Below are 13,713 nucleotides of genomic sequence, written 5' to 3'. Positions count from 1 at the left end.
TGTGCCTCTTGTTCTCCAGCAAGTAGTGATCTGGCACACTGTGAATATGGAGACTATAACTAAAACACTGCACAGTGGGTCTCTACCTCTATTAAATTCTATGTAATACAGTAAAGTAAACTTGAAAAGATTGAAATTGCCTGTATTAGCTGTTAATTTACATTCAGGTGGGCTCAGTCTGTTATTTGGGTGAGAGTCAGTTGATGTTACAATACTACAGACTTTTTTTTTTTTTTAAAGTTAAAATTGCTTTATAAGCCGGGCAGTGGTCGAGTATGTCTTTAATCTCAGCACTCCGAGGCCAGACTGATCTACAGAGCAAGTTCTAGGACACCCTGTGTTGAAACAAAATTACTTTATAAATATATTGTATAAAATCCAAGTTAGTTTTGCACTTCTGTGGCAAATTGTTGATGAAAATCTAGTTTAAATTCTGGCTTCTTTCTAGAGAACCTAACTTCTGTGTATGTTGTACAAAGGTGAATTTATAGCACTTAACTTGCACACTGCCACCTAGGTCACAGTTAGTTGTGGCTTTCTGGAACTCTGTTCAGAGCTAGTTAGATACATTTATAAGGAGAGGAGACAGAGAAGCTAGCGTCGTTGCTGTGTTGAGCCTAGCCTTTAATCCAAGCCATCTCTTCAGGTGTGTGTGTGTGTGTCTTTGTGTGTGTGTGTGTGTGTGTGTGTGTGTGTGTGTGTGTGTGTGTGTGTGTGTGTGTGTGACTGCCTGCCTGCGCACGCATGTTTAAATCTATAATCCTGATCTTAGTTCTGTTCACTAAAGTGGGTGAGGAAGGGTAGTTTAGACTATACTGTTTTGTATAAAGGTCAAGATTCAAGGGCTTTTATTTTAGTGAAGAATTACTAGTATTAGATACCTAAACCACACTTTAAAATAAGAGCTTTTAGGGGGCTGGAGAGATGGCTCAGCCGTTAAGAGCACTGGCTGATCTTCCAGAGGTCCCGAGTTCGATTCCCAGCAAGCACATGGTAGCTCACAACCATCTATAATGAGATCTGGTGCCCTCTTCTGGCATTCAATTGTTCATACAGACAGAACACTGTATACTTAACAAATAAATCTTTTTTTTTTTTAAAGAGCTTCCATATTAGTGGGAAAATTCCCTAGTAGTATAGTAATTCACCGTTTCTAAGATAAAAGATTTGTGAAGATCAATATATGATAAGCAGCCTTCCCCACATTGTTTAATATGAAACTTTTTTGTTTTTAAATTGTAATCATTATTTAGAGTTACATTGGCTAATTTCGAAAAAAGGCAGACTAGCAAAGTAATAATATATTACCAACTATACGTTTTCTGTGTATCAGAAGCCATAGGCTTTATGAAGAAAACATTAGGGTGTGGTCCCTGCTCTCTCAAAACTTGAAAGGAGAACTATTTAAGAGAAAAATAATTATTGACAAAATAAATAGTAGTAGTAGTAAAGAAAAGGCCAGGTAGAAATAGAGAAAACTTGAATTTAACTTCCCACAATTTCATTTAATGAACCACAGTTTTCATGAGGGTGATTAAACACAAACAAAAGCTTGGAGATGTTAAGTAACTGGTGGAAGTAGCAGAAAAAGGAATATTACACCCTGTAACTTGATACTGTGAGGCTTGTTTGAGAATAGGCTAGCATTGTATTTTAGAAACATGACCTCAGAAGTTAAGACATACTAGGTTTGAACCCTAGAGCTTTTACAGGTACAGATAGAGGAGGCTTTGAAAAGTCAGTCACCTTTGCTAATCCTTGATGTCATAATTTTTTAAGTGGAGGGTGACAATAGAACTATATGTAAGAATATGACATCCTGTATTCTAAGACTGTATAAATCTAAAATATGAGCTATCACTTGTAAAGCATTTTGGCAATCAAGTGCTCAGTAATGACAACCATTGTTATTACTCTTAAGACTGAGCTTTTGGCTTTATGTGAAGAGGGAAAAATAAGTGTTCCTACTTGAATTATAATTTCAGCCATAATATAATTAATCACACTATAGCAGTGTACTTTAAAATTGGTTACCTTTCTATGTTATGTTTTAAATATAAGATTAATATAGGAAGAACTTGAGTTTTCTTATCTTCAACCTGATAACAGCCATCTCTAAAGGAATCATCTTTATTCCCCAGAGACTTCTAATAAACTTTAGAAAGATATATTCATTAACCAGATATGGTGCTACACACCCCATTTCTCAACACTTAGGAGGCTGAGGCAGGAGGATCTCAAAATCAAGGCTAGTTTGGGATGCACTAAGTTCAAGTAAGCTGTATAGTGAGATTGTCTCAAAAGGTAGAAGCTGGTGATGTAATTGCTAGAGCACTGGCCTCGCATGCCCACTGCCCTGAGTGTGATGCATAGCACCACAAAGGGAATAAACATGGAACAGCAGCAATAGTTGCCAGAGAAGGCTTTGGTTATAAGTAGTCAGGAGTTTATGGTGTAAATATTAGCAGTTAACCTACCGATTTCTGTGTTCTTTTTCTGTTTACTGAGTTAAATAAGCATAAAAGACATAATACTTCATTAGTTTGAGATGGTTTGGAATTAGACTTATCTATAGAATTAAGTGCCTCCCGACAAAATTTGAACAATTTTAATGAAATTGTTGAGTGTTTTACCCAAACGTTTATTAGGATATTTTACTGAGAAAACAAATAAAATGCTTGTCTCTTATTCTTTGTATCTAGTTGATTCTGCCTGCATTCCTTATTTATTTATCTTCTGCTCTTGTCTTCTGTGAGTAATAGGACACCTCAGTACTTTGCCTGCTCTTGTGTCAATCATGGCTCGGAATCGTTCGACTTGCTGCATTTTTTTTTTCCTTTTCATTCTTTTTTTTTTTTTTTTTTGCTGACTATTTTTTATGAATGTTATATAATATTTAAATGTATATCATATCCATTTAAGCTGTAATCTATTCCAGTCTTGCCTGGCTCTTAAAGACGTTGTTACTTCGTACCTTTTCAATTGAGTACTAAATGTTAATTTTATGGGGAAAGTGGCTTGGGATTTTTTTCTGCAGTCTTTGTTTGGCCATTAAAGTTGATTTGTGTGATTGAAGCATGAAAGAACAAATTACAGCATTTATTCATTTAGCTGTTTTCTATTGCCTGTTGCTGCATGCTGCCAGACAACTTGTAGTTTTTCTTTTGGTTTTATAATTTAATTGACTGGTATACCTATTTTATTTTTCTCCTAGAGTCAAGAATTGAAGGTTGGCTTTCTGTACCAAATAGAGGAAATATCAAAAGATATGGCTGGAAGAAACAGGTACCATATACCTAAATTTTTCTCATTGATATTTTGTTACATATTTTACCATAAAGCATAGAACTTGTATTAACTGCTCAATTACTAAGCTTGGTTTTAGATTAATATAGTATAAAGTAGGCATAAATGGGAAATATGCTAGTCACTTTAAATCAAGTTGGTCTTCATTTTTCTTCTCTTTTTGTCATTTCAGTATGTTGTGGTAAGCAGCAAAAAAATCTTGTTCTATAATGATGAACAAGATAAGGAACAATCCAGTCCATCAATGGTGTTGGACATAGAGTAAGTTGCCTTTGATTTTTATTTATTTATTATTTTTGTACAAATTTTTACAGTCACTTGACTATGTACTTAGAAATTATTTTTAGAGTAGCTTGACCTTTTGTGTTTTTTAAACAGTTACCTATTTTTCCAAACAAAATGGCCCAGTGAGTAGAATTCGCATTTGCTGGACAAGACTAACTATCTGAGTTCTGGTCCCCAGAACCCATATAAAAGGTGGATGCAGTAGGGCAAGCATACCACTACAAGGAGTTGGGAGGCAGATCGGAGAATCTCCAGAAGTCCAGCTAACTTGGCTTAAACAGTAGCAAAGAGACCCTGTCTCAGAGAAGGTGGAACAGTGAGGACCAACACTGCAGTTGTCCCCTGGCTCCACATATGCACCATGGCGTGTCTACACCCACACTGACACAGACAGGCACATGTGCAAGTTAAATCATCTGACCTTAGTAGAATGTGAGAAGGAAAATTTTGTATACAAGATCTATGTACTTTGAAAAGCAAATTTTTATTTCAAGTATTTAGTGATTTTTGAGGTCCCTAAGCATCTCAAAAAGTAAAATTGGAGTCTCTGGAAGTGCCTCAGAGGTTGAGTACTTGGTGCTCTTGCAGAAGATCCAGGTTTGTATCCCACACCCACATGGCAGCTCACAACTAGAGAGAGCTGCGGACAGCCTCTTCTGGCTTCCACAAGCACCAGGCACACCCATGGTGCACAACAGACATGCGACTAAAACAGTTATACAAAGGAAATTAGATCTTTTTTAAGGTAAGATTGTTTAATCAGCATATTGACACCACCAGTGGTTTGTGTTAAGTAATATAAACAAAAAGCTGTTCTTTTTTTAGTAATATATTAAAGACTTAATAGGCATAGTTTTTTTTCTTTGTGTTCATTCTCATACATTATATTATCATAGAGGTGTATATATAGTGAGTGTATATAAAAATAAGTAGGTTCTACATATAAGAAACAAGACAACTAGCTGAAAAATTTTAAGTATACAATATAAATTCAAAATGAGGCTTGGTAAGTGCTATTCAAGAGATACATAAAGTTAGATGAAGGACTGTCAGGATGATTCAGTGAGTCAAGGTACTTGCTGCCAAGCCTGATGTCCTAAGTTTGATTCCTAGAATCCACAAAGTGGAAGAAGAGAATAAACTCCAGAAAGTTGTTCTCTAACTTTCACACATACACCATGGCATGTGTACCCATCCCTAAAATGCACAGTACATAAGATATGTTTATGTTAAATATTTTTGGAGCTGGTACCGGTTAGAATATAAACAAAGTTGAGAGAGCTCTGGTAATACTGCCATCTCTTTAAAGCATTAATTATGAATGTGAACTTGAGTGGAATAGTAAAAATAAGAGTGAGTTTAGTTTTATAAAACCAATGGCCATGTTGTTTTTCAAGTGGATGTGCAATCTTAGATTTCTGCCAGCAATATATGAGTAAACTATCTTCTCTACATTTTCATCAGCATTTGGTATTATTAGTTTTACATTTAAAGGTTTATTTTTACTATTTTTAATTATGTGTGTGTAGGTGCCTTTGAAGCCTCTTACAGAAGAGTTAGTGACAATTGTTAATCACCAAATGTGTGGGCACTGGGAACCAAACTCTGGTCCTCTGGAAGAGCAGTATACACTCTTAACTAGTGAGCCATCTCTCCAGCCCGTTGTTTCTTTTATAATTCTGAAAGCTATATTGTGACGTCATGGGTGTGTGTATATATATGTATATGTATATATATGTTCCAAATGATTATTGATGTTGAATATCTTTTTTATTTGCTTCTTTGCTACTTGTTACCAATGAGATTCTTATAATAGGTTTATATCATTTATCTCTGTCTTAGTAAATTGTTTCATGTCCGACCTGTAACCCAAGGAGATGTATACAGAGCTGAAACTGAAGAAATTCCTAAAATATTTCAGGTACCAATGTTACATTATAATTTTTGTTTGTTTGTTTTTGTTTTTCGAGGCGGGGTTTCTTTGTGTTGCTTGGTGCCTGTCCTGGATTTTGCTCTGTAGCCCAGGTTGGCCTCGAACTCACAGATATCCCCCTGGCTCTGCCTCCCGAGTGCTGAGATTAAAGGCGTGTACCACCACAACCTGGTGGTGGCTCTTTTACCTTTTAAGTAATATGTGTTCTGTGAAATGGTTATCCGTGTTTTCGTGCATTTAGAATTTTTATTTACAGATTATGATTTTTTTCCCGATCTTTCTCTACCACTCCTGAATGTAGATACTATATGCAAATGAAGGTGAATGTAGAAAAGATATAGAAATGGAACCGGTTCAACAAGGTGAAAAAACTAACTTCCAGAATCACAAAGGCCATGAATTCATTCCTACACTCTACCACTTCCCTGCCAACTGCGAGGCCTGTGCCAAACCTCTGTGGCATGTTTTTAAGCCACCCCCTGCCCTAGAATGTCGAAGATGCCATGTTAAGTGCCACAGGGATCACCTAGACAAGAAAGAGGACTTGATTTCCCCATGCAAAGGTAAGGTGCAGTGTATAAGAATCAGTGGTGCAGGGCTGGAGAGATGGCTCAGAGGTTAAAAGCACTGGCTATTCTTCAGAGGTCCTGAGTTCAATTCCCAGCAACCACGTGGTGGCTCACAACCATCTGTAATGAGATCTGGTGCCCTCGTCTGGCCTAAAGGGACACATGCAAGCTGAACACTGAATACATAATAAATAAATAAATAAATATTAAAAAAACAAAAAAGAAGAAGAATCAGCGGTGCAGATTCTGTAGGTGGATCCTCAAGTGTGGTGCTTTGATATGTGAGGGACCCTGCAGCAATTCTTTATCAGAGAGAGTGGTTCAGCTTTTAGTGGGTTTTGAAAGCAAATCATCCCCTTTTCAGTGAGCATACCACTGAAAAGCTTTATGTTGAGAGAAGAGCTTCGGGTGAGTCCCCCACTGCTTTGCTTAGAGTTTCGGTGTTTCCTTGTTTCCCCATGTACCTCAGCAGTGTGCTCCTCACAGTGAGCACCTCACAGTGAGCAAGAGGGAACATCCCTAGACTGCTCTAAGGAAGAGGCATCGGCTCTGCACATACATTTGCTTGTTTACTGTTGAAGTTCTGTATTTCTAATTTTTCTTGAGTTTATGACTATTGGTTTTAATCTTTTTTGGTTTTTAAAAAAATTTCAATCTTAGCCAAATTGAAACAAAGATATTGTCCAAGGATAATTAACTATAATAGCTTAAAAATTAAGAACTTGAAAATTATGAATTTAATAGTTTTTTTAATATTTTATTATGGTTTTAATTGTGAGTTTTGTGGGATTTGTTTTGTTTGTTTTCTAATGCAGTAAGTTACGATGTAACATCAGCAAGAGATATGCTGCTGTTAGCATGTTCTCAGGATGAACAAAAAAAATGGGTAACTCATCTAGTAAAGAAGATTCCTAAGAACCCACCATCTGGCTTTGTCCGTGCCTCTCCTCGAACCATGTCAACAAGATCTACTGCAAATCAGTCTTTCCGGAAAGTGGTCAAAAATACATCTGGAAAAACTAGGTAAAGATTAAAATGTCAACCTTTTTAGTAATATAAAAATTGTTGGAAACTGTCTATTAAAATTAGAAACCTAGGGGCTAGAGGGATGGCTTAGCCGTTACGAGCACTGGCTGCTCTTCCAGATGTCCTGAGTTCACTTCCCAGCACCCACATGGTGGCTTACAGCCATCTATAACTGTAGTCTGATGGTGTGCAAATGTATATGCAGACAAAATCAGAAACCTAGTCAGGCATGATGGCCACACCTTTAGGCAGCACTTAGAGGCAAAGACAAGTGCATCTATGTGAGTTTGAGGCCAGCCTGGTCTACAGAGCAAGTTCTAGGACAGTCAGGGCTAAATGTAGAGACTCTGTCTCAACAGACAAATACTACTACTGCTGATACTGTTAGTACTAATACTAATTAAAAAATGTTTCACTAGCTTTGGCAGCACACATACTAAAATCAGAAACTGAATTACTTTCATCACAAAGAACATCACTTATATATAGGTAGGTCTTAATAAAAATTGCAGAGTTTTATAAATTAGTTTTAACTGATTGCTATTAGGAATTAATACATAGGATATTTCGTACTGAGTTTCTGTCATAGATTAGGATGTATGTGACATATAGTTTAGCCCTTATTATTTGTTATTATGTAACCCACCAGAATTACATTTTTTTTTTTTTTTTTTGGTTTTTTTTTCGAGACAGGGTTTCTCTGCGTAGCTTTGCGCCTTTCCTGGAGCTCACTTGGTAGCCCAGGCTGTCCTCGAACTCAGAGATCCGCCTGGCTCTGCCTCCCGAGTGCTGGGATTAGAGGCGTGCGCCACCACCGCCCGGCCAGAATTTCATTTTTAAATGCAGATGGGTCATCGTAAAATGTTCTCATCTCTTACACTATGTTGGAATTGGGTTCTTTTGAAAGTCAACGTTATTCGTTAGTACTGATGAATATTGTATTACAAATAAACTTCTCAGTTAAATCCATCCTTTTAAGTCTTTGATGGGATTTTCTTTCAAAAATACTTTATATGCTACAACAGTTAAAGGTCCTGACTAAATCCCCTCCCCCCTCTTGGTTTTTCAAGACAGTGTTTCTCTGTGTAGCCTTGGTATCTATAGACCAGTCTGGCTTCAAACTCAAAAGAGATTCTCCTGCCTCTGCCTCCTGGGTGCTGGAGTTAAAGGCATGCATGTACCACCATGCTTAGCTTGAAGCTGCCTTTAATTCACTTACTTTCTTCACTTTCTGCTGTTTTAACCAAATCTTACTCCTTGACGTGATGCATGCCCTTTTCTTTTGTAATTTCAAGCCTCCATACTATTACAGTATATCATAGCATTCAGCTGAACTGTGTAGAATGCTGTTTCAGCCACCTGGGTATAGGGTATAAACTAGGACTGAAACAATTCAAAATAAGTGTTTGAGTAAGAAAATGTTTTAGCTGCCAGGCCGTGGTGGTGCACAAATTTAATCCCAGCACTCAAGAGGCAGAGGCAGGTGAATCTCAGAGTTCAAGGCCAGCTTTGGTCTATAGAGTGAGTTCCAGGACAGTCAGGGCTACACAGCAACACTGAGAAACCTGTCTCAAAAGTCAAACAAACAAACAAACAAAAAAAACCCACAAAAGAAGCAAAATGTTTTTAGAAAAAGAATAGAAACACAAAAGGAAATCATATTATGGTATTGTTTTCCTTTCTTCTGTTTTCTCTCAACTTTGTCATTACTTTTCCTTTTATGTAAGTATGTATATTTGTCTTTCCCTAATTTTTTAGAAGGAGTGGGGGTAGTGCTAAGGGGGTTTGGACACAGGGCCTCCTGCATGCTAGCCAAATAGTCTACCACTGAGCCACACTGTCACCCTTCCCTCCAGTTGTTGGTTCTTATTATATTTATTTTCAAACCAAGCGTCTCTTTTTTTTCTCTCCAACAGTTAACCATGTGACCTACTGCTGTGTTGGAATCATGTGGGATGCTACCTGCTAAACCAGGCTGTTTAACCATGCTGAGCAGACGGGCTGTTGATTTGACACAAACACCACAGGCTTTTTAGGGTTACGATTGCTGTTATTCTGTCCTTGCTTGGGCACAAAAAGCACACTGAGGATTGTTTTTGTTTTCTTTTTCTTGCAAGTTTGCCTACAGGTAGATTAGATTATTACTATGTAATGCAAGTACAATTGGGGAAAGCTTAGCTAGGTCTATATTTTTTTAAGGTGCTGCCTTTTTGAATTTATAAGAAAAAGCCTGTCAGTCATGATAGAACAGTTTTCCCTGTGTGAGCAGGAGGAAGGAACTTTCACTTTCAGTGGAATGGCCATCACTGTCAAGATCAGCTTGTGGAAGGAGTAAAGAAAATATCTCAAAATGAGACAAGTTTTTTGTTTTTTAAGTGACTTAAATTTTTGTGCTCTTGCAAGACTATACAGAACTATTTTAAGAACACAGTGATGTCACTTGAAAGCTCAGTGACCTCACTGTAGAATTAAAAGCCTTACTGTTGATTGCCCACAGTGGGTTTTATGGAGAAATTAAATATCTTACATTATGCTTTACAAAATACTGTATATGTTTCAGCAAGTTTGTAGATTGGGGACTGGGAGAAGACAAAAGAATTACATTTTATCTATGCATTTTTGCCAAGCCATATTGAGTTACTTTACTACTAGAGACATTAAGAACTAACTGTACAAGAGAACCAAGTTTAAAAGCATTTTGTGGGGTACATCATTTCTGTAATTATATAATGTATTTCTTTGTGGTTTTGAGTGAAAAGACATTAAGTTAACAAACATATAAAAATGTATGCACTGTTTGAAATGTAAATTATTCTTAGAACACTTTCAGTGGGAGTTGCATTATCCTATTAGTGCCTTAATTTGAGAATTTTTTTACTGCCATAAGTACAGACTTTTCAGAAAACAGATTTTACAAAAAATTATGTGTGTCAGTGGGTTTTTTCATTGGTAATTGGTTTAATTTAAAATAAATAGAGGTTTGTTGGACTTTTATAAATTGTACACTCTTTGCACCAAACTACCTGCATCAATAATGAAAGACTATAAAACTATCTGCAAAAAAAATTATACAAAGTTGCACCAGTAGTAAAGAATTATGAAGTATATCCATGATGTTTTCCAGTTAACATAGGAATTACCATATGAATACTGTTCAGCTCTCCTCTAGTAACAAGAGTTGATTTGTATGGGCAGTGTGATTTATTATTTTTTAACCAAATACCTCCTCAGTAATTTATAATGGCTTTGCAGTAATGTGTATCAAATAAGCACTGGAAAACCAATCTTCTCTAGGGGATCTGCATGTTTCAAGTGGTATTGAAAGCCGCACTGATGGATATGTAATAATAAACATATCTGTTATTAATATGCTAATGACTCTGTGCTCATTTAATGAGAAATAAAATAATTTATGGATGGATACTTTTAATATTGACTACTATGGTATTTTCTGATGGCTGGAATGAATAGATGGCATACTAAAAATTATTCCATGATTGTATACAAATGTTTGCTAAATTTTGTGAATAGATTAAAATTATTTTTTAAAGATAAAACTTGGCTTGGGCTCTAAACAAGAGGTGCTATTGTTCAAGTGATAAGAAGGCCAGTGTTTGTTGGAAAACAATTCTCCATGGGTCTCTTGCAGTTCTGCACATGTGAGCAGAGGCAACAGTAACTTGTGTTGGGACCATCACAAATACCATACAAAAACCAGAGTATCTGTATAATCAACAGCCTTAGGCAATAGACTGTTTCCTTTCAGAGGTCCCTTTACTGCCAGCACCTCTCTCCATGGTTAATGTCAGAGGCAGGTTTGCTTAAGCTCATTATAAAAGATTCAGATTCCAGGGCTGGAGAGGTGGCTCAGTAGTTAAGACTACATTTGCCTTTTCTACAGGACCCAGTTCAGTTCTCAGCACCCAGTGTCAGACAGCAAACAACTTCCTGTAACTCCAAAGGTAGCGTACACACATACATATAATTAAAAACAAAAAGATTGGTTCCTTGCAGTTCCTCACCTGTTACACAAAAGCACACACCTGGGCCACACTGGGTGGAACACAAAGCTCATGATGCTTGCTATGCTGTGAGTAAAATAGTGTTCATTTCTTTCTCATTCATATGTCTCTTGTTGTCTCCAAGATCTTATGAACTGTGACAGACTTAACTTGTGACTTGCAAATGGGGGGTAGAGGTGCTGATCCTTGACTGCCTGACCGTTGACTTACTACATTCTTAGAACCCCATTACTGCCTGACCGTTGACTTACTACATTCTTAGAACCCCATTAAGTAGTGTATCAAGATTGAGTGGCCAGCACAGTTAATACTGAATATAAGGATTATTTTTCCCTGAGACAAGGTTTTTCTGTGTAGCCTTGGTGGTCCTACAACTCACTCTGTAGACTAGGCTGGCCTGGAACTCACAGAGATCCTCCTGCCTCTGCCTCCCAAGTGCTGGGATTAAAGGCGTGCACCACCACTGACTGGCTATCAGGATTTTTTAAATGAAACGTTAGTCTGAGCATCACATTGCTGAGAACTGAGTGTCTTGAAGAAGGACTCCTAAGGCTACCTTGCAGAACTGCTTCCTTACATTCCAAGCATATTCCAGCCCTGTGATGGCCAGAGCATGCTGGGGCAAAGAAGCTGATGCTTGGCAGTACTTCAAGTGTGCTACATCTATAGACCAACCTGACACTTTTTACTCTTTGCCTCTTGGGAATTTCATATCTGTACATGTGAATCACTCTCCATCCTGTCTTAGAAAACCACATCTTTGGCTAAACATTGTCTTATCCAGAACCCTAGCTCAAGGTTGTCTAAGAAATAATGCAGTTTCTAGATTTCTCTCCACTTTATTCCTAGAAGACACTAAGTCCACCCAAGAGAGATGGGGCGTGGGGGGGGGGGCACTTTTAGCAGCCAGAGGTTGGTGTTGGGTGTCTTTCTCAATTGTTCCCTACATTTTTTATGTAACATGGTTTCTCACTGACCTAGAGCTCACCAATTTGGCTAGGTAGCTGGCCATCAAGTCTCAGGCAGTACCATTGTATCTATCTTTTCTGCATGTGTTCTGAGGGATTGAACTCAGGTCCTCATGCTTCCAAGTCAAGCACTTTACCATTGAGCCATTTCCCTTGCCCTATTTCTTTTTATATACTGCCTTTAGGTTTGGTTTACTCTTGATTTTCTAGGGCCTATTTAATATGCATTATTACATGTTACTTCTGTTCTCTGATTTTTTAATGTCAGCAGTCCACCCTCAGTCCCCATAACTTGTCTCACCCTTGGAGTTCCTCTGTGATGGACAGTTCTGTCTTCTCCAGATCCAGTCGGGTGCTGTCTCAAATGCTGCTCACACTTCTGTGCATTTCTTTAGAGTTCCATTGGGAATGTTCCCTGTGAAATCCTCTGTAATAAGACCCTTAATATTTGCTGAGTTTCTCAGGAGTATCTTGTCTTTTCCCCTTTAGGATAGTTTAATTGAATTCATGGTACACCCTGAAAATAGAATACTCTTCAATTCTGAAAAAGAAATGAGCCAGCAAGCTATGAAAAATATAAAGAAACTTAACATGCATATTGCTAAGTGAAAGAAGGCAACTTAAAAAGGCAACATAGCGTAAGATTCCAAGAGGAAAGAGGGAAGGACACTTGGAACACTGAGAATTTTCACAGCAGTAAAATTAACCTGCATGTTATGATGATGGTAAAGAAAAAAAAAATCATTGTGTCCCAACTTAAGCCAAGAGTGCTAATGCTTTGTTAGTTCTGGCTCATTAACAAGTGTACCACTCTTAGGGGATATTGATTGTGTGGGAGCCTAGGAGGTGCCTATATGGGAATTTTTGTACTAAACACAGCTTTTTAGTGACTCCAAACTACTTTTTAAAAATACTTTTAAGGGGCTGGAGACATGGCTTAGTGGGTAAGAGTATGTGATTCTCTCGCAGAGGACCTGAGTTAGTTTCCAGCACTATGCCAGGAGATGTACAACTGCCTGTAACTCTAGCTCTAGGGAATCTAATGTTTTCTTTTGGCCTCTGGAGGCATACATACATACATACATACGGCATACACTCACAAAAGTGCACACAGATGCATGTGAATAAAGACAATCTTTGGCAGGGCATGGCAGTACACAGCTTTAATCCTAGTACTCCAGAGACAAAGGCAGGTAGATCACTGAGTTTGAGGCCAACTTGGTCTACATAGTGAGTTCCAGGGTACCCATACCTACATAGTGAAACCCTCTCTAAAATAAATAAATACAAATCTTAAAAATTAAAAAAAAAAATCTATTGGTACTAAATCTAGTGAAGGCTGAATACCTCCTAAACACCTATCACACACAAAAAAACACCACATAAATTTATATATGGACTAAAAAATAAGATGACTATAGACCAGAAATGAAGCAACATGTCAAAATACTGTATACTGGGCTGTAAGTCTGAAAGAAGGCATTTCAGACCAAGATACTAGATTTTGCAGATTAACAAACTAAATACTCAACTTGAAAAATTCAAGAGCAGATTTTGAAGCTAGAGGCAAATGAAAAATTGCAGCACTCATGAAACAGGGGAAA

General features: G+C 37.5%; 1 protein-coding gene across 1 annotated transcript in view; it reads left to right on the top strand.

The window, feature by feature from the left end:
- Window positions 1-10,549, top strand: part of Rock1 (Rho associated coiled-coil containing protein kinase 1) — a 114,966-nt gene extending 104,417 nt beyond the window's left edge. The window contains exons 28-33 of the mRNA XM_006994198.4: window positions 3,215-3,285; window positions 3,479-3,567; window positions 5,434-5,512; window positions 5,826-6,087; window positions 6,909-7,116; window positions 9,036-10,549. Coding sequence (XP_006994260.1) covers window positions 3,215-3,285; window positions 3,479-3,567; window positions 5,434-5,512; window positions 5,826-6,087; window positions 6,909-7,116; window positions 9,036-9,039 — 713 coding nt within the window. The 3' untranslated portion in view covers window positions 9,040-10,549. The remainder of the gene's footprint in view (window positions 1-3,214; window positions 3,286-3,478; window positions 3,568-5,433; window positions 5,513-5,825; window positions 6,088-6,908; window positions 7,117-9,035) is intronic.
- The last annotated feature ends 3,164 nt before the right edge of the window (window positions 10,550-13,713 follow it).

This window comes from Peromyscus maniculatus, chromosome 19 (genome assembly GCF_049852395.1).
Source record: "Peromyscus maniculatus bairdii isolate BWxNUB_F1_BW_parent chromosome 19, HU_Pman_BW_mat_3.1, whole genome shotgun sequence".
Taxonomy (NCBI): domain Eukaryota; kingdom Metazoa; phylum Chordata; class Mammalia; order Rodentia; family Cricetidae; genus Peromyscus; species Peromyscus maniculatus.
This window is presented reverse-complemented; position numbering and strand designations above follow the sequence as displayed.